Source organism: Cloeon dipterum, chromosome 3, assembly GCF_949628265.1.
Source record: "Cloeon dipterum chromosome 3, ieCloDipt1.1, whole genome shotgun sequence".
NCBI lineage: Eukaryota > Metazoa > Arthropoda > Insecta > Ephemeroptera > Baetidae > Cloeon > Cloeon dipterum.
This window is the reverse complement of record NC_088788.1, coordinates 21,035,670-21,055,577: the sequence shown is the minus strand read 5'-3', so window position 1 is coordinate 21,055,577 and position 19,908 is coordinate 21,035,670. Positions and strand designations below refer to the sequence as shown.

The 19,908-nt window shown below is 43.7% G+C and overlaps 2 protein-coding genes across 3 annotated transcripts; both read left to right on the top strand.

Moving 5' to 3' along the window:
* Positions 1 to 93: 93 nt before the first annotated feature.
* LOC135939864 (uncharacterized) lies at positions 94 to 3,326 on the top strand. 2 transcript variants are annotated; one of them, XM_065484467.1, is made up of 5 exons: positions 94 to 467; positions 1,911 to 1,961; positions 2,021 to 2,287; positions 2,919 to 3,147; positions 3,204 to 3,326. In XM_065484467.1, exons 1-5 carry the CDS (start codon positions 105 to 107, stop codon positions 3,281 to 3,283), a joined length of 990 nt encoding a protein of 329 aa, XP_065340539.1. In that variant the 5' UTR covers positions 94 to 104; the 3' UTR covers positions 3,284 to 3,326. The 2 variants fall into 2 exon arrangements, with proteins under 2 accessions (XP_065340539.1, XP_065340538.1); XM_065484466.1 differs by having other exon boundaries at positions 3,199 to 3,326.
* A 3,428-nt stretch (positions 3,327 to 6,754) lies between these two features.
* Cdk5alpha (Cdk5 activator-like protein) lies at positions 6,755 to 19,640 on the top strand. The gene is made up of 2 exons (XM_065486659.1): positions 6,755 to 7,542; positions 15,864 to 19,640. The coding sequence occupies exons 1-2, from the start codon at positions 6,847 to 6,849 to the stop codon at positions 16,320 to 16,322; spliced, it is 1,155 nt and encodes a 384-aa protein (XP_065342731.1). The 5' UTR covers positions 6,755 to 6,846; the 3' UTR covers positions 16,323 to 19,640.
* Positions 19,641 to 19,908: the final 268 nt, after the last annotated feature.

Genomic DNA, 19,908 nt, shown 5'->3' with positions numbered 1-19,908 from the left:
TCGCATATTTTGAAAATATTTTATGATTATTGTAGCAATTATAACTAGATTGTCAGCATTGTTGGCACCAAATGTAAATTTGTTGAGAACAAACATAAAAACACATGAACGTAGAGAGGCCAAACGCTGGTTTTCCGCGGCCAGACGGGGAGGACGTGCGCGGAACCGCGGTGAACAATGCTTGGCGGCGGAACGAGTTGGAGGGAAACGTGCAGTGGCTGTTGTCTTGCGCTTCGCTGGTTATTTTCCTGCAGTTCATGTACTACTTGTGGCTCTCGTTCGCCGGCATCGACATCCTCATTAATTTAGCCAGCCTTTCCGATCGGCGCGTCGGCCAACACACTTTCAGCTTCACTCCTGAAGCCCAGAGGCTTTATCTGCTTGGGCTGATCTGCGAGCCGGTCGCCACCATGATCCTCTACTACGTCTACAACGAGTTTGAAAAGCAAGCGTTCAAAGAGTTTGAGGTAAATTATAATAGGAAATAATATGTGTACATTATACTAATTTCATTTAACGTAAGTTAGATTTTAAGGACTGTCACAATGATTGTGAGATTTGTTGAACTAAAACAAGCAAAAGGCTTATTAACAATATGTTTGAAGAACTCTGCTATCAACAAATTTGATATGCTTATAGAGATGCATAGTTCGAAGGCAATAAGACAAATTTTTCGAAACTCGAAGTTTAGTTTAAAATTATGATAGTCTGTCTAGAGTGACCTGGATTGTACGACATTTTAATTAATTTCAAAATTTATACTACTTTTCTTTATTTTTAATTGATAGACTTAAATTTGTTAAAAATAAATTTGATTTTTGGTGTTGAAAACTATGTATGGGAATATTTCGCGTTCCGTCAGTTTTGTAGAGGCGGTAAGCGGAAAATCAATTAATTTGAGTCGATTTGCTGACGTAATCAAATGAATTTTTTCTACTCGGTTAATGTGAAATTCAACTCTTCGCTAATCACAAAATCAATCCAATCGTCAAGGACTTGCGGCAAAAAAAAGCATTCATACACGGACCTTACTCTAGACTATAGACAAACAAGTTCGGAGCGCTTGTTGTGGGAATGCGCTGAAAAAAATGAAACCCTCGTTTCCACCGCTACCGCACGCATCCCTTTGTTCGAAATTAAAAGCCGGGTGCGGCTCGCTTCTTATTACCTCGTCCGCTGTTTGACGCTCGGAAACCGTAGGTTATGCACACACATGGCTGCTAACAATCAAGGGGTTGGCGACAGCGAGGGATGGAAAGGGATGCGAATAATGAAATTTCCGACAAAGCCGTAGCGAGAGGTGCCGACAGCAGAGTGACTGACTAAAAACTGACACAGCCAGCATACATGTCAACACACAAAACATCAGCTGTCTCTTTTGTACAGTATCATATCATGTTCTCTTTTTTCATAATTTGCTCATTAAGTTATCAGGCTGCAGGGACTTTTTTATAATTTAAATAATACTCTTGGAAGGTTAATCTCTATAAAGCACAGTGAGAGTATAAAAAATTATGAATACTGTTCCTCGACTTGGGGTCTGCAGAAGACATAATTATCTTGGATTTAAAACCAGAACTTAGTGGTTTTATAAAATCCCGTCAAACCTCTACCTCTAAACCTGATATATTATAAATAAGGGATCAAGCGACTAACCAACATATTTAACTTTCTATCGAAGTCTTTCTTAAAGGGATTCACAAGCATTAATGTTCTATCTGTTCAGCATTAAATTAAAAATATATCAGATTGCCAATCAGAATATATTTCTAATAAAATTAAATATAAATGTCCAGATCGTAAAATAAATTATGGCCATCCAAAAAATAAGCTCAATTGCTCTCGCTTTGTAATGTTTTATAATTATATTTTGCTTCTCAGAATTCATTGTAAATAATATTGTATTTTAGGAGATGTTCCCTCCAGACGAGGACGGAATGGGCGACTCAAAGCGCTACGTGGTTAGTTTTCAACAATTGATATGAATACAATTTTCGAGCAAAAGTTTCCCCTCTCAAAGCCAAACTGTTCCAACAACGTGCTCTCTTATCTTGGGCGCCAGCCCGTGCTGAAACGTGCGCTTCTCCTCGGCCAACTCCCGTTCGTGCTTTTCATCCTGAGTGACGTGAACCTGCTGATCAACTACCTTGGCTATCTATACTTCATTCAGCCAACCGAGCACAAAATGGTGCTCGTCGTCGTGCTGGTTCTCTGCAGCACCTTCGTCTGCAACTGGGGGATCCAGAGAAGCATGTTTGCTCTGCTCTTTATCGACTGTTTCGGAAATGTAAGAATGAAGTACCAATTATTCAAACTCAGAAAAATACATTTTTGATTGCAGAAAGTTGCAAATAAATATTAAGACTTTTTTAGTTTTCGGTTTCCTTTATAGAAGTGAACGACTTTCGCAATTTTGATCCAAAAATTATTTGTAAATTTTTATCAGTCAGGGAGCACTTCTATTTGTTTAGGAGCAATTTTTATTGCTAAACAATGATCAAATTTCACCTCAAGAGTGATAACGATAACTAACTTCACAGAGAGCAGTTGAAAAATTGATTGTGAGTCCATGATGCCAAAATATGGCTTATAATATCAAACCTTTTAATGTATTGATTTTCATGTGAATTTGAAGGTATTTAAATTCTGCCATTTCGTGTGAGAGACCGACTATAAGAATAATTTTAAAGCAAAAATTCATAAAAAATTCCCTTGCTGCAGGTGGAAATTTTAAATTTATTTGTAGGGCCAGAAAAAATGTATACAAAATTTCCACCTCCAACTAGAGAATTTTCTCCATTTATTTATTTATTTATTTATTTACTTATTGCTCTAAAATCAATATTTAAAACGATGACATCCTCCATTCCTCACGCTTTCTTTTTACATTTTTCGTTTAATAATAATTTTACAAATAGATCTTCAGCTTTTACCCGCGGAGGCTTTCCTCGTGGTTCTGGATCCGCGTTCCTTGCGGCCTATACGTGCTCGTCTCGTGGGGTCGGCGCCTGGCCCGGCGAAGGTGGACTGTGTTTGAGCCGACGCGCTTTTCTGCCGTCCGCCTGCTCGTCGGTCACCTCACGCAGGACGTCGATCTCATTCTGCTCAGCCAGATGAGCTTCCTCATGCGCTGGATGACGCTCACGGGTGGGGGACTCGTTTATGAATTGGTTTGAAAGTTAATTCGCACCTCTGCAGGTCAGTCGGAGCGCAGACTCAACAACGACGGCGCCCAAATGCAGCTCGTCGTGCAACCCCCTCAGTTCCCGATGGAGGAGGATGAAATTTTCATGAACAACGTGATTTTCGGCATTGATTGAAGTCTTCAGCAAATTCCTATAAAAATTCTTTTTCTAAAGTAATCCATTATTTGTACTTCTTATTGATCCTCCACCATTTAAACTAATTTTCTTTTGTTGATAGCTGTAATGTAATTCATTAACGTCTATTTCGGTGGATTGATAATTAAATCGATATTCAGTTCATCCACTCCGATATTAACTTAGTATTGCAGCGCAATGGGTGCTGAAATGTTCCATGGTTTGCGGCCACTGTGGTGGTCTTCACTTGCCTTCGGAGCTGCTCCCCTAGGCCTTCTACCCTTCAGGGCATTCAATCTGGTGTGGAGCCTGGTTTATTTGATGTTTTTCTCCATCTACTGCTCGTTCGAAGCTACTAGCATCCGATTGAAGGAAATTCCCAAGTTCGTGCAGGAGGGAGACTTCACCTCAGCGACCATCACATTTGTCGGCTTGATTTTCACGCTGCTCTCGTCCTCTGCGTGTTGTACCGTCCTGATGCACATTTTCAACAGCAGCCAAAAGATCTCTGACCTTGAAGCCAAGTTAGATGACGTTTGCGACCTGCTAGGCGTTTCGTTGGCCCAGAGGCTAAGTCAACGCGTGCGTCGTTTTCTGACCATCTTTTGGCCCTTTGTCGTTTATTGGTCCGTTAAAGAGGTCGGCATTTACTACGATATTAAAGAGTTCTATGTCACTATTTTCGAATGCCTGTCCGTTTTCAACCGTCTAACGCTAATACACATCGAAGAGCAGTTCAGAACGTACGTCCAGATGCAGAAATGGGTTTTCCAGGATATCAACTCGCAACTCGAGGTCAACATTCCGTACACTAAATTTTATCGATAAAATACTTTATTTGCTTATCCTTCTTTTTTGTTTCCTTGGATGGTTTAGTTAACTATCTAGTTATTTTTTTTTTTAATAAAAAGTAGGGTTTTTAATATACCTCGGAGCTTAGCAACCAAATCAATCATTTAAGCTAGCATAAATTCCTGCACAGAAAATTTTGAAAACGAATCTCAACGATTAAAAACAAAAATTTTCTAAATTAGCACGCTTCTGGATCTGGATATTGCATTACATTTTTTTTAATAAACATGTTAATGTAATAAAAATTGAAGTATTCCTGTTGATTGTTATGATTTAAAGGCTCTTTTACTTATGCCAATGAAGTCTTCGCAAGAGGTGCAGAGGTTGGAAATTTTGCGCAAATGCCACCACAACGTATGCGACATGGGCGCAGAAATTTGTGGATTGTTCCAGAGCAGCCTCGTCTTGACAATTGCTATGAACAACCTCGACATGGTGCAGGGTGTGTATTACTCATCTATCAATGCTGCCGACTCTCTCGGTGCTAGATCTATGGAAAGGTGAGGGTTAATTTATGAAATAATGTATAAAAATTGGAAAAACCTGATGAAATAATAATGGCCAAATGGGTAATTTTTTAATTTTTATTAAAACATAATGAAAAATACCTTAAAAATGGGCAATGCTATCTGAAATTCCAAAAGGGGGCTCAGACCTACTAAAGTGTATTATTAATAATGCATACCAAACATCTCGTTTCAACAGTTTGAGCGGTGGCTTCAAAGTTTTTGTCGTTTTCGACTGCATGTGTTGGGGAGCTATTAACTTCGGACGGTTCTATCTCATTGTTTCTGCTTGCAGTGGTTCTACGAAGGAGGTTAGCTATATATCCTTTTCATTTTATGTCAAAGCTAAATTTGTTTCAGGCAAAGAGGGCCAGACCCATAGTTCAAACTCTTGAACAAATACGCGAAAACCAGGACGTAAAAGACGAGGTCTTTACTTAGCTTAACCAATAAGAAATGAAAATTAACTCAATGCATTCAGATTTTGCGTTTTTCCGTCCAGTTGCAGCATATGGACTCAACAACACTCTCAATTTACGGCATGTACACGCTCGATTTTGGGACGCTCGGATCGGTATGTGCTCTTAAAACTCCACATTCATCGAAATTATTCACATGTGAAAATTGGCAGGTTGTTTCGACGGTGTTTACTTACGTGGTCATTCTCCTTCAGTTCCACAATCTGCGGCTTTCGTAAGAGAACAATGATCGCGTCTTGGACTTTGATAGCGCCGCAACCGGCCCAACGCGGCCGACGCACTGGTTGCATAATTAGATTAGGTCTTTCATCTCCGCGTCGGTCACTCGAGATGCTGACGAGCGCGCGATTTCATCGCCTCTTGGAACAGTTCCAGCGGCGGAAAATTCAATTAGCCTCTTTCCACGACAAATTGAAAGATCTCTTTCTCAGAGCAGCGCAACTTATTCAGTTTTTCTTTTGTTTGAACGAGCAAAAATACAGAGCTTATCTAACAGAAAATATATCGTGACACGGCTATCTCCGCAAGTGTCGGATTCTCATCTGAGTGACATTCTGCGACTGTATATTGTTTGTTGACTATCTAACGTAATTCAGTTTTTATGCGACGTATTGTTGTTGCACGGATATTAAAACTGCCTGAATATTAGTATTCATTCATTTGGTGGTTTCATTTCTCTTCCATTGTTACCGCAGAATGTTGTTATAATCATGCTCTAGCCTTGATAGGAATATTCTCCCTTGGTTGTTATATAGCTTATTGTAATTATTATTGCACAACATTCCGACGGATTTGTCGTTATGCACTGTCTTTGGGAAAGGTTGATTGCAAAACAAAGGATCATAGCATTGCATGTAAAACCTCATAATTTTATTGGTAGCAAAGAGTGTAAGAAATAAATCTATGTAAAAAAATTACATATGCACCCAAGTTATCACTGTTTATTTAGTAAGTTAAATATAAATAAAGAGTCAGCATTGTATAAAAAAAGCAATGCAACTGTTCAATATTGAAATAAACGTAGAGACTTTTAATTATTCCCACTGCTGTGCTGAGGCAGCTGAAACTCAATCAGTCTGAAAGCATGCACTTTGGGCGCGTTGCAGCGCGCTGAAAGGTCACTCGGTGCTGGACCGTCAAATATTTAACGGCGCAGGATGAAATTCTTATGTATTTCCCAAGAGGGGCGCAGATGAAAACACCTCGAGTGCAATTTACGGAACGAGCCTTCGACGGACGATGGGCGGTTAGCGGTGGTCGCCGCCGAATAATGCATAGAGCGGCCGGGCGACATAAACGTAAATTGCCACGATCGTGAAAAATTCAGCCAGTAGCTTATCGATCGGAGGCGCAAAAGGGAAGAAGAAAGGTCGTTGGACAAAATTTGCCGTCCTGTTTATCGCGTCGGACGCGGAGGATGCTACCGGCAAAGGGCCGCATCGTCAATAATCAATGAGGAAAAGGGCCGAAGAGAGCGAGCGGGCAAATCAAATTTGCGGGGCGCGCGTGCGGGCGAGAGGGAGGCCGAGGGAGACATTGATTTTCCGTCCGGGGCGACCTGCGCAGTGGGGCGGGTCGGCGGCGGCGGCAGAGGCGGCGGGCGCCGCAGTCGAGCGAGAGCAGTGGCCAGGCAAGGCAGCAGCGCAGCTTGGCAGGAAGGGCAGCAGCAGCAGCAGCAGGACGGCCACCATGGGCACCGTGCTGAGCTTTAGTCCGCGCGAGCAGCGGCGGCCGCCCTACTCCGAGTTCACGCTCAACAACTTCAGCTACGAGCAGCTGAACAACGTCAAGAACAACAAGCAGCCGCTGGACAACGCCAACAGCAACCAAGACATTATCTCGGAGAAGAACGCCCTGGAGAAGAACAACTTCAAGAAGCACTCGCTGTTCATCAACGCGCTCAGCTGGAAGCGCTTTTCCACGGCCGCTTCCACCAAGAAGAAGCAGCAGCTGGACAACAAGAATAATTTAAAGGCGGCGGCCGCCTACAAGCCGCCGCCGCTGCTGGTCGACAACAACAAGAACATCCACAAAGCGATCGCCTGCTACTACCCCAAGGACAACCTCAACACCGCCAACAACAATGCCGATAACAAGCTCGTGTCTAAGCCACAGCTGCCACCGCCGCCGTCGGCCCCGCCGGCCGTCGTCCTCGTGCCGGCCGCCTCGGCCCAACAGCGGCCGCAGACGGTGCCCATCGCGACTTCGGCGGCCACCGCCGGCGCCCCGCGCAAGACGGTCATCCAGGCGTCCACCTCAGAGCTGCTCAAGTGCTTGGGGCTGTATTTGCACTGCAAGTGCCGCAAGCTCAAGGACTTCCAGGCGGGCGACGCCGTCATGTGGTTACGGACTGTTGACAGAAGCCTCCTGCTGCAGGGTTGGCAGGTAAACACTCGCCCCTCCCTCCCTGCTCCCTCCTCATTTACCTTCCGAAAAACTATTTTCTTTCATCACAAGTTCGGACCGCACGGTGCAGGGGCGCTGACCCAAATCGCCAACAGTCGCGCGCGCGGAAAGCAGATCAATCGCGCGCGGTGCTCGCAAAGGCTGCACGGGCATGCAGATGGTGGAGTTGTTGGAAGGGTCGCATAATTCAGTTTGCTGCTCCCGAAGCCATGCAACGCGCTCTCAGGCACAATCCTATTTTTTGCGCTCAGTCAATTAGCAGCTCGGTAGTGAGGCCAAACTCACGGCTTACAACTCGTTCGCCTAAGCAATATGACAATACCATATTGCGTTTTGCTCAATCAGTTCCTCCGCTGTCCGTTTTCTGATCCGATAATTAAAGGCTTCTCGTTACGTGAATTGGCCAGATTCGCTGGCTAACGCCAGGGGGTGTGCAGACAATTGAACGAGACACGGGCCGTCTAGTCCACTCCAGAGGCGGCTAGATCAATTACAGCCAATTGATCGGCGTGTTGCGGAAAGCGGGCGTCTCGCCCTCCTCACAGTCAGAGAGTCTTAACTTATCGGCCATCTTTTCCGGCATTCTTTCTCTCCCCAATTCTGCAGTGTGAGCCAGATGAATTCTGCGCACATCTCCCGGCGCTGCAGAGCGAAAGAAAGACACACCGACCATCGGGGAGCATAGCAACAATACATATAAATGGCCGAGTGGTGGCCGTATCTGCAAAAAGCAGCCCCATCAAAACAAACAAAACATTCACTCTATGTTATTGCCAGCTATAGCGCACTTTAAAATCGTGTCACTGCGCATCTGCCACGGCGAGTGCGATACACTAAACCAAATATATGTGCGAGGGTCACCGCACTTCAATAGCACCCTTTTCCCCGAGCGTGCAACTAAAATCGCGCAATGGGCGGAAAATTTCTCACGCGAAGCTAGTTGAGTCACTAACGTGAACTAAAATGCCAAAAATGCGGAAACAGAATTTTAAATGGCTATAAATCAATGACAAAATACAAAATAAGATATAGCGAGTGATGATTAACTGCATGGCACGGCTAAAATTTCCAAATTTCCTGAATTCAGATTCAGAACTATCATTCTCATTTTTATTAAGAACAATGTCAAATTCATATGTAAAACTGAGCTATAAATTACTGTAACACAGAACGAAAAAAGTAAAAGCATCTTAGCCCAACGCTTGTTTTTATTAAAAACTAGATGTTTATATTGTAATAATTGATCAGGGGGTTCAGAGTTGAGATACACATTTAAATTTTACTAATTTAAATATTAAACACTAATTTATTAAAGCCAAAAAATTTCCCTTAAAAATTAATATGCTATTTTTCTAATAACCTTTGTTAAAAAATCTAAAACTTCAACGTCTGGTTTCACTGCCAGATGAAACAGAACGCATCCATAAATTGGTTTTCCATGCCATTCATCTTTTTGTAATTCACATGCACCTCATGACGTTCGAATAAATTTCGCCGATCGCTGTGAGTGCGTTAATGCCCCATATATATTCAATTCAGGTTGGTCGATGCGCCTGATACTTTTTATGAATAAATTTGCACACGTGTCGAAGATGCGCTGATAATTTGTGAGCTGGGGGAGGGTTGCGCTCTCGGGCCACGCAGGAAGGCAGGTTAAGCGATAAGGATCCGATCCTTTCGCGGCGTTCGCGGCCTTTAAAAATTTATTTGCTCAAGGGGGAGCAGATGAGCGCGTCAATAATGCACGCCGCGACTGCGGGAAGATCGATCGATCTCAGTTCGCTTGCGGGACGGGGAGCAAGCTGTGAGAGAAAGATCGTGCAGGCAAGGAGACACGATTGCCCCACACGGCTTCATTAACTATGTTGCGTCTCAGCGTGATGAGAGTCCGGTCCGTGCTCGTCCATTAGCTTGATTTGCCAAAAATTGCAGCGATTGAGGGCGTAACCTTGGCTCCGTTACCTAGTCTCGTTTTGGGCCGGCTATTAATTAAGGAAGATGCGCGGTACACGCCATGTATGGGGACATTCAAAGAACGCATTGCGTGATGAGACTTCCAATCATGCATTATTTCCTAAACCGATAATTTGCAAGTTTAGCATACGTCATTCATTCATGTTCTCCTCTATTGCAACTTCACGCGTACCGCCCAAGTATCTAACAAATAAATGTAGCCAAAATTATTCAAGAAGCCAACTCAATGAAATCCAACGCCCTACTCTGGATTTAAAATTATATATGCATATCTCTAAAACTTAACAAACTTACAGCAATAATATTTTATCTTAATTAATATTTGAATAATTTCCAATGAAAAATATTTGAAAATCGAAACAAAATCCTAAACTTCCTGCACGAACGGTTAAAATTTGAATATGACCTCATTTGAGCAATGATAAATCAAATTTATATGATGTTTGTTTGAAAGAAAAGTTTAAAATTCTAAACTATTAATTTAGCAATATTTCAAAACATTTATAAAATGTGGTGTCAGCCAATCATTCAGAACGTCATATTGCCTACAATATACAGTCTGCAATTAATTTGCTATAACGCGCGCCAACGCAAATGTTTTTTATGTTTTCCCTGAAAGTAATTTTCATTATTTTTGTCACCCGCATTGATCGAGTTAATGCGTTTAAAAACTTTTCCTCGTTTCCCTTTAGATTGAAAACGGTCTTAACAAGAATAAGTTTCCGTGAGGCCTTAATTAATTGAATTTCTCTTTATGTCCACGTTTCTTGGAAAATTTCATTAGTAAAAGATTTCTTTGATGTCCAAATTTTCTTCATTTTCCCCAGAGAGTTCAACGTGACCCAAAACTCTAGATTTTGAAGTGCTATCTGGGGAAACACGCTTGCAAAATCCTCCACTCTGACATTTCGATTTTTTGCCAAGGCCAACCTGCTTTCGCCACCGAGCAAAAAGAAACCCCAAAGAGCAACACGTCGGGCCGCCCTTTGATGCACTGAAAGACTGAAAACACAAATCAAATCTTCCCGGTGGGGGTTGCAGATATCAAAGGGCTCTCGTGATTGACGGAATTATTGCGGCTTTGCTCGTGCCTATTTTCTAACTAGGAAAAACCCTCAACGGTCCATAACAACGGACGGTCCGCTTATTAGATTAATTGGACGGCTGGCCTCTGCGGCGGATTAGCCACGCGGGGGGGAAGGTCACAGCGCGCGGCAACTAAATTCACCGTCAGTTGTCAGTTCCATGCATATTAATTGTCAGTCACGTTTTTCCTCCTTCTGTAGAAAAGCTAACGAGATCGTCCGTTATCAACAAGTACAGCGGAGGGCTGCACCGTGCCATGCAGGGATGCTATTTCTAGCAGACAAGTCGCGTGCTCGGGGCTGGTGGAGAACGAGTGCCCGCCCGCTCGGCGAATTGTGCGTGAAGCCGTACATTTGACCGATAAGGTCGCGAACACGTGATCGCACACTGATAAAAAAAAGATCGCCGTTACTCGGCAAGCAAAGGATGTGTGAACACTATACGCGACAAGCTCACTTGACGGGCTGCTCGCACGCCCAAACACCCTCCCAAGGTTTGCGTTTCACGTCTTTCTCTTTCTCACAGAGCAGCGTCACACCAACTTGTCACCTCTGAACGTGACGAATAAATTGAGATTATATTCGCGAGTGAGTGTTACAGCTATTCCTGGACCTGTCTTCCGCTGCAAAATGTTAACACAATGGTTAAAAGCTAATCTTTGTTTCTATATATAGCAGAAACCTCTCCAAGTCTCTATTTCACCTCCAGTTTCGCTTCATCATTATATAATCGCAAGTAAAACAGATTTTGTCCTTTAACAGCGGCCAACTTTATACTTAAAATATAGATGAAATCCGATTGTCTGACTTGATTTCATTTTAAATGTTAAGTATTGCGGTTTGAATGAAAATTGAAGCAAGAATCTACCAGGAAATGAAATAGAAAACAATAACATCGTTTGAAAATTCTTAATTTAAACGAATTTAAAAAAATTATTGTTAGCATCCTGACTACAGTAGTACACCAATTTTTGGTGCAATTAACCCTCATTATCTAATAGCCTTAAGGTAATTTATTAAGCACCTTAAATGGTTGGGGAAAAAATTATTCGACTTTAAATTACCTACCAGACTGCCACAGGCTATAGCTGCATGGCCTGCGAGAGCGGTTGCCATCGAAATTTTTGTAAACACGCTAGGAAATGAAATAGAAACATGTTTAATAAAACCTCAATTTAACGAGCTATTCCATACAATTGTTCGAGAGAGTGCTGCTAGGCGGTTTTCGGTCTTACGCAATTTGGACTTTATTACATTTTCTGTCTTTGTGCACGATTTTTCGGATTTCTAAAATTCGGGCTTCTGAACGCGACCCAATTCAAGTGCCGCACATTTGGAAAGTTGGATATTTTCTATAGAAACTCGTCAGAAAATTTAAGTAGATTTATTCAAAATCTCCCTCATGGAATAATATAAATAATAATAAAACGCAAAAGATTAAGTTATCTTGCACAGTTTTTGTTTACCAACGCTAACTCGTTCAAACGACAGTTAGGCAATTCCTCCACACGACTACTGCGCAGGTTGCATACTTTCAAAAGTTTGAAGGTCTTTAGCTGCGCTCCCGCTATTAGAGAAAAGCTGACAAAGCCACATTTCCCTGAAGCTGATTCATTACGTGAATTCCCACCCATTCTATACCTCTCCAATTCGTACCTTCCAGACCACTCTTCTTTGGTTTTTATTTTGAAGCGGCGAGGTTACAAGACTCATTAAGACGGGATAATCATTTTGTCACCTCGGTGAGGGTGGCGCTTTTGATCTGCTCCTCCGCCACAAAACAAAATTTCTCACCCCGAGGACTCGTGCATGTTGGAGATTCCAAAGAGAGCATGTGTGAGAGAGAAAAGATGCCCCTCATGCGCTCGAGAAACGAATTTACCACTCAAAGTTTCGCTAACAAAAGCGCACAGGACCGTGACGTAGTACATGAGCCGGAGAAAAAAACGCCAACGACCCACGGGATATACAAATTCAGGACGAGAAAGACAAACGGACTGCGTCCGGTCTCCGCAGGGCTGCAAAGTTTATTCTCCGTCTGCGGGGAGGAGCACTATTTTTGTTGAACTTTGCTGGGTGCCGCCCAGGGGTTGCATTTCGCGTGTTCGAGTGCAGCTATTTAGAAATTTTGCGTAGGGTGCGAGAGAGAGAGAGAGAGAGAGAGAGAGAGAGAGAGAGAGAGAGAGAGAGAGAGAGAGAGAGAGAACGGGCCGGCTGCTCCTGCAAAGTGGACTCACCCGCCGGGTCTCGGTGCTATCGATCGGCGCGCCGAGTGTTGCAGAGGAGGCAGGCGCACTCGGCGCGATTCATTGAGTTGCCGCGCGCGCCGCCTCGTAGTCGACATGACTTTCCACAAAATGCATGCCGAGACTGACGTAAATTGCCCCCCGAATCGCAGCCAAATTACAGCCACCGCGCGTTTGGGGAATCGGCCCTCTGCGCGCAATCAGCACTGCGCCAAATAAATTTCACTTTTAAATCAGCCATCTTTTCTCGTCACGCCTGCTCGACCACCTTTATTACACATTACTGCGAGTTACGACAGATACAGGCTTCTTTTGTCCCTAAACTGGAGCAAGACGCTGCTGTGGACTGAATATGTCTCTCGTTTTTTATTACTTTGAGAAAGTTTTAAAAATGATAGGTTAATTTTAACAACTTCATTTATTAAGAATTTAATAGATTTAAAAATCAAGATTGAGCTTGAAAGCGTGGATATTAATAAATTACTGATACAAATAAATTTAATTTTTAAAAATCATAACCGGTCTATACATGATTGCATTCCGCGCGGACGGGTAAAATAGGAATATTGGCAACAAATTTAGCATATATTTCTTGCTTGTTTTATCGGTGCCTCATCTCAAAAATTAGATCAAGGGAATCCTTGTTGAAGTTTCACAAACCATTCTTTAAGGATTCAGATAAAGCCAACATTTACTTTAAAAAATGATTGAAATGTTTATGTTGAAAATCCTTAAAATCTATTCTTGACTCAAGCTTGAAACTTTTAATCGGATTAGACACGGTAATTGGAAACGAACCAAGCTCATGAGAAAACTCATCTCTCTCTTTCTCTCTCTCTCTCTCTCTCTCTCTCTCTCTCTCTCTCTCTCTCTCCCTCTCTCCCTCCCATCAAGAACTTTTCACCCACACATGCAAATTTCCCCGAGCACGTTGCTGTATGTAAACAAAGGCTGCACAAACACGATAAAAAGTGACAGAAACTGCGTCCGATCAAAATATGTATTTCGCAACGTAACTGTATTCAATCAACCTAATACCCAAACGAGCCATTCATGCTGGTCGACTCTGAATTCGTCTCTCTCAATTCAATTGAGGTGCCGCGTGCGAGGCGCAATTAAAACGTGCGTAAGTGTGACGCACTTTAGTCCTCTGCGTTTTATTGACAGGTCGACAGACAAATGCGACACCAGCAGCTTCGTCCGCTGCAGCAATCCTTGGAAGTGTTGTGATGCTTTATTGGTTCGATGAAAGCGCTTCGAGCATGACGCAACCATTCCATTACGCTCTTTGCATTTCCATGCAAATGAAACGACGCACAGAGCAAACTGAAACAGAATACAGTGTTTGCGTGTAATTGCGTGCCAAGAGAGGAAAGAGCGCTCTGGTTAAGAACCACGCTGTGAGCTCTGTGCATTGCAATTCCAAATGTAAACGTGAGCGAATGAGCTTTGATCACAGTTATTGCAGTGTAGCATGGAAAACTGTTTGTCGCACGCTTTTGCGTGAAAGCAGGCAATTTTATTGCAGATAAGGCGAGAAAGTTGGAGAATTGTTGCAATTTCAACCGAACTATGGCTTCACCCCGTCGACCTTGATCAAGTTTGCAACGGTAATATTGCAGAAAAACATTCTGCTACCCTGAAAGTCAGCGCAAGTTGCTAAAAAAGCGGCTCGTAAAGACTTAAATAGCCAAATCGCTAAAACTTTTGCCCATTTGTCTCGCCGAGGACCTGGCTAAATGGCCGCTTTGTATGTAAATGAGCTGAAGGTGGAAGCAAGTGCGACTTTTTAATTAATGTGAGCACACATGTCATATCTGTTACAACTCCATGGCTTTTAATGTAAATGCGAGTAAGAGAAATCTTAATTAAGTATATGCACGTGCGACGGTTTTATTGTCAATTTTACCGCTTCCGTATATCATATCATATGGCTGATAACGTAAAACGCAAATTAATGCGTTTCGAAATCCACCACACAAGTTAATTATCCTTTATTCAAAATGGGAATAAAACGTTTTTATCATTCAGTGGTACGGGTTGGAATATATTTTCTCGCTCGTACGTGAGTCATCCGCTCCTAAGGAAATCGATCCGTTTGCTGCTTTCATGTCAAATTTATGTCATATCCCTCCAAATTATAGATGCCATAAACAAAATTAGGCTTTCGCTTTCACGTCATATATATCAACTCTTTATTCTCAAAATCGGACACACGTTTGGTAGCAAATTAATCTCCATAAATGCGGGCCTTCATGCCATAAAAAATATCTAAATTTTCGAAACATAGTCAATTGTCGATTTAATCTAATTGATGGTTTAACATTTAAATTCCCTACTTCCCAAACGTAATTAATTATTATCCAATTATACATACCCAGCACCCAAAAATACAAAGTAAAAAGCTATTTTAAAAGTCAGAGTAGCAGCCCTTCAATTTAAAATATTTTTTCCCATATGTCTGCACGACTGTTTGCTTTTAACAAGCTAGTAATTGCGTTGGGAATAAAATTACGGGAAAGTCGTTGGGCTGAAAATGTCTAAGTAACACAGAACTCACAGAGTTCATTGAGTTAATCAAAGCCGGTAGTGCAGGATGCATTAAATAATTCTACCACAGCCGTTGAAAATTACGTTAATGGTTAGTTGCATCATACCTTTAATTGGCTTTAATATATATGCTCAGTCAGTATGCAGTTGCAGCCAAATCGAATTTCCAAAATGTTTCACCCTTTCTGCCGGGCATGTTCTCAGTTTCTTCAAATTTACGGCGTTTAAAATTAAGACCTCAGTTGTGAGGTATACTTCCAAAATTTGCCATCGATCAGGGGGCAACGTTCGATTTATGGTTGCTTGCCGTAAATCCATATAGGACCGCATTCCTCAAAATTAAAAGCACATTCCCTCCTCCTTCCCCCAGCTCCCTCTTTTCTCAATCTTTTACAATTTTAACGAACTAACGTCCAACTATAACGAATCAAATGTTGGTTCACAGGACGTGGCCTTCATCAATCCGGCCAACATCGTGTTCGTGTACATGCTGGTGCGCGACCTGGTGCAGGAGGACGTCGAGTCGGAGCAGGAGCTGCAGGCGGTGGTGCTGACCTGCCTCTACCTGTCTTACTCGTACATGGGCAACGAGATCTCGTACCCGCTCAAGCCCTTCCTGGTGGAGGACAGCAAGGAGCGCTTCTGGGACCGGTGCCTGCACATCGTGTCCAGACTGTCGCGCAGCATGCTGCGCATCAACGCCGAGCCGGGCTTCTTCACCGAGATCTTCACGGAGCTGAAGGCGTGCGGCACGCGCCATTTGCAGCAGCAGCACCAGCAGATGCAGCACCAGTTCCAGCAGCTGCAGTTGGCGGGCTCGGGCGGCCACGGCGTCGAGTCCAAGTCGGCGCCCAGCACGCCGATGACGCCGACGTGCGCCGAGGTTGCGCGGCCAGCGGCCTGACGCGTACTCAGCCCGGCCTCTTCCGTCCCACCCACCGTCTGCCACGTGCACCAGTTGGAGAGAACGTCGGTCAGCCTGCTGCCGGGCGTGCACCAGCTGCGCAGGCAGTACATCACGACCGTGTGACCCCACGACCTGCACCCTCTCAGGGTCACGGCCGTGTGAGAGCGGAGGGCAAACACCGGGCCGGCCGAAGTAAAGACTGCAGAAGTGAGATGCGTTTCAACAGTGTGCTGGAACTCGAGCGTGATCGAGTGCTGCGAGACCAGACGCCAGGACCGGACTGATGTCTAAAAAAGTGTTTTTAGTGCCGGTTGCTAAAGGGGGCAGGTGGCGGTGCGACACGATTCGCGACTGAACGGCCGCTTTTTCGTTCTCTTTTCGGGGAGAGCACTTCTGACGCTGCTGCAAATTTGATGCCGTGCTTGGTTTATTTTCGGGGAAGGGGGTCAGAACGCGTTCTCGCAGAAACAATCAGTCTTTCATAAGTACCAAATTGCTATTTAGTCCAAATCCTTCGAGAAGCATCTGACTTGCACGAGTAGGCTCCAAAATATAGCACAACCACGATGCACTCCAAGCGGATCAAATTTCAGAGCGCCAGAGTGCGGTTCTCCTTTCGAATGGTGTTGTGATCGGCCGGCGTTCCTAGGCAGCCCTTTGAATGGCGTCTTTGAGAGGGCGTCGGCCAAAACGTTTTTGGCATTCCTTGGATGGTTTCTCTGTGATATTTTCTAGTAAGATTCGGTTGATCTCAAAACTTGGAAGCTCCTAATTGAGTGGAGTGTAAATTATTCGTAACCGAATATGAGGAGTCGAAGCATCGCGGTCTCAATTAGGAGCTTCCACCTTAGAGGTGCTCTTCGCACATTCCTGCCCGTTTGAGTTCGCGGAACGCTCGGCGGTGAAAACTCGCGCCTAGCGACGAGCCCAAGTCGCCGCTTTTCAGACGTTTCTCGCTCAAGTGCCAAAATCTTGCGCAACGGGCGAGGAACGCGGCGTGCGTGCGCGTTCGCTAATAAGAGAGCGAGTTCCGTGAACGAGGCATCTTGTCGGCGGCGGTGGCCGTTCAGCCGACGCGAATCGCGCGGCTCCGCAGAAATCGATAGCCAAGTGCCCACTTGCATGAAAAAATAGGACATAGCGAAGGTGAACAGGCCCAATTTCCGCCGTTATTGTTGCTTGGAACTCTATAATTGGTGGCGTAGGCTGATAAGCAGACGGCAGCTGAATTTTAATTGTTATTATAACATTGAGATTAAAAGAGTTGCATACTTTACGTAGGATATTCGAGTGTAAAAGTGAGAGCGAGAGACAGCGGGGAGAACAAGTGTCGCGCGCCTTTCATGTCTTATTCGTGCATTTTAGCAGAAAAAAATAAGCAAAAACACACGTCTCTCCACCATACTCACTCACAGGCTCAGCATTTTCACCCCATGTACATAATACTCACGGTAATGGACAGAGTAAGTTGCAAATTGTCGGTCCACAGTATATAGCATTGTCGCTTTTACCCCCGCCCCCATCTTAAATTTAAACGGCCGAAGAGCCAGCTGCTCAATTTTCAGACGATTTCTAATTTTTTCAAAACGTATATTTATTAATGCCGATTATTTTCGCAAGTTTTGCGAATAACCCGCTCTCGCTTTCTTCCTCAGTCAGCTTTCCGCCAAGCCGTCACGAATCGCCCTGCGCTGTTCTTGTAAAAATACGCATATATAGTGTGTACGTCCGTTCACGTGGTTGCTCGTTATGTAATTCGATATTAAGCAAACATTTTCTTTCGTAACGTTTTTCTCCACTCTTCCTCGAGATTAGTGGATTAGGCAGCTCACACCAAAGATTCTTGTTCGTGATATTGTTTTTGTCCCTCTCGCTTTGCAGAGGGCCTGTGTGTGTGTGAGAGAGAGCGATTGCAGAGTGTAAAAGGGAAGCAAACTCGCACTGTGTACATACAAAGAATACTTCACGCATATAGTCCTGACAATGTGAGAAAAGAGTGTGACTGCACAATGTGTTGCAAAGGTCAGTGAGAGCAGAGCGTGCGAGGAACATAATTCTATACTTCTTCTTCTTCTTCCTCTTAAGGAGCAGGAAAGTGATGCACTTTCAGCAGAAAAAAAGCACGTCCCACGGTTAAAATTACGCATACACTCATAATTCCAGAGGATAGATGATATTTGTAGAGATTTATGCTGTTAAACGATGATTAAGGGTACGTTTAATTGAAAGAGAATACAATTACCGCGACCAGGCGCCTGCTGAGTTGAAAACTCAATGTCGATACGGTTGTGTTTGTTGGCGAGAGAAAGAGTGCGTGCAGTTCGCAGCTATAAAAGCCTCACTTTTTACCCCCCGCACGCTGTACTGCCCTGCCTAGGTTCGGATTCGGAGTAAATAGCCAGCAGCTCTGTTGTAAAGCCCCGATTTGGTTGTCGTTCCACGAACTGTTATTGATTTTGACGGTTGCAATGTGATAGGGTGAATAGAGGCGTGCACCGCAGGAATTTGTCCGATGAGTAGAAACAATTGTCCATGAACACCAAAACGAGAGAAAGAGGATGAGCGAGATTTTGGAAGCACCCTCCGCTCCGGCGGTTCACGCCGTTCGTGAATCGGGCGAATGCGGAGTCCGACTTTCGAACGAGAAAATAAGCCAATGGCGTGCGTGATTCGGTGGCGTCCAAAGTGTTCGCCGGACAGGTTGGTAACTAACTTGCACTGCCTACAGAATGAATCACACTCACCTGAGCTTGCACTTAGGACGCCGCGGAAACAGCAACACGCGAGGGCCGCATTGATGAGAGATTACTTATGCTTATTCGATTGGTTAGAGATTACTATTGTGTAAATTAAAAGAGTTAAAGAGAAAATTTTGAACAAAGAAAAATTGTGGCACGGAAAGAGTTCGCTAGTAAATTGTAAAATTTTGTCGATAAATTTTGCGCGTGAAGTTTCGACGACTAACCAAGTATGAATTGAAATCATTAAAAAAAGAGCGTGTACAAGGTACAAATACTGTTTTGTAAATTGCTGTTGGAAAAAGGCGTATAAATATATTTTGGACACTCACACTCGCGAAATACATAATTAATAGGGTTGGATATAAAGAGCTAGAGTTACGAGAGAGCGCGAGTGGAAATCTCTAAAAAAGCGTGAAATTAAAAACTGCTGATCGTCGCGACTGCTTGATATGCGGGACTAAAATACACATACTTGTTATTTTTCAGTCTTTTATCCCTCTTTTGCGAGAGTGCGAGAGTTGTGTAAGTGCGAAGGTGCAAATTAATAAAGCATACCCTTGATATTAGAATAAAATGCCAAATTTCATTGCCTCTGACATTTACTTACACCCCCAAAGGTTAAACTCGAGACGCGAGTCGATATTTCATTTTAAGCTGAAGCAGCCCATTATTTTGAATGAAAGCAGTGCGAAACTGCAGAGTTTGTGCCGAGACCCTGGAAACCACGAGAGGAATTCTTTTGGAGGGTTTGTTCCGCTCTCTTGCGACACCTCAAGGTGAGCTCTGAAGCAGCTCGGAAACGCTAATGGGAGCAAGCAGCGTCTGCGTCAGCGCATTACGTA

Coding starts and splice junctions, on each gene's coding strand:
- Cdk5alpha (XM_065486659.1), top strand. CDS start 6,847: ATGGGCACCGTGCTGAGCTTTAGTCCGCGCGAGCAGCGGCGGCCGCCC. Junction 7,543..15,863: donor TCCTGCTGCAGGGTTGGCAG/GTAAACACTCGC, acceptor GTTGGTTCACAG/GACGTGGCCTTCATCAATCC.
- LOC135939864 (XM_065484466.1), top strand. CDS start 105: ATGAACGTAGAGAGGCCAAACGCTGGTTTTCCGCGGCCAGACGGGGAG. Junction 468..1,910: donor AAGCGTTCAAAGAGTTTGAG/GTAAATTATAAT, acceptor ATTGTATTTTAG/GAGATGTTCCCTCCAGACGA. Junction 1,962..2,020: donor GCGACTCAAAGCGCTACGTG/GTTAGTTTTCAA, acceptor CCCCTCTCAAAG/CCAAACTGTTCCAACAACGT.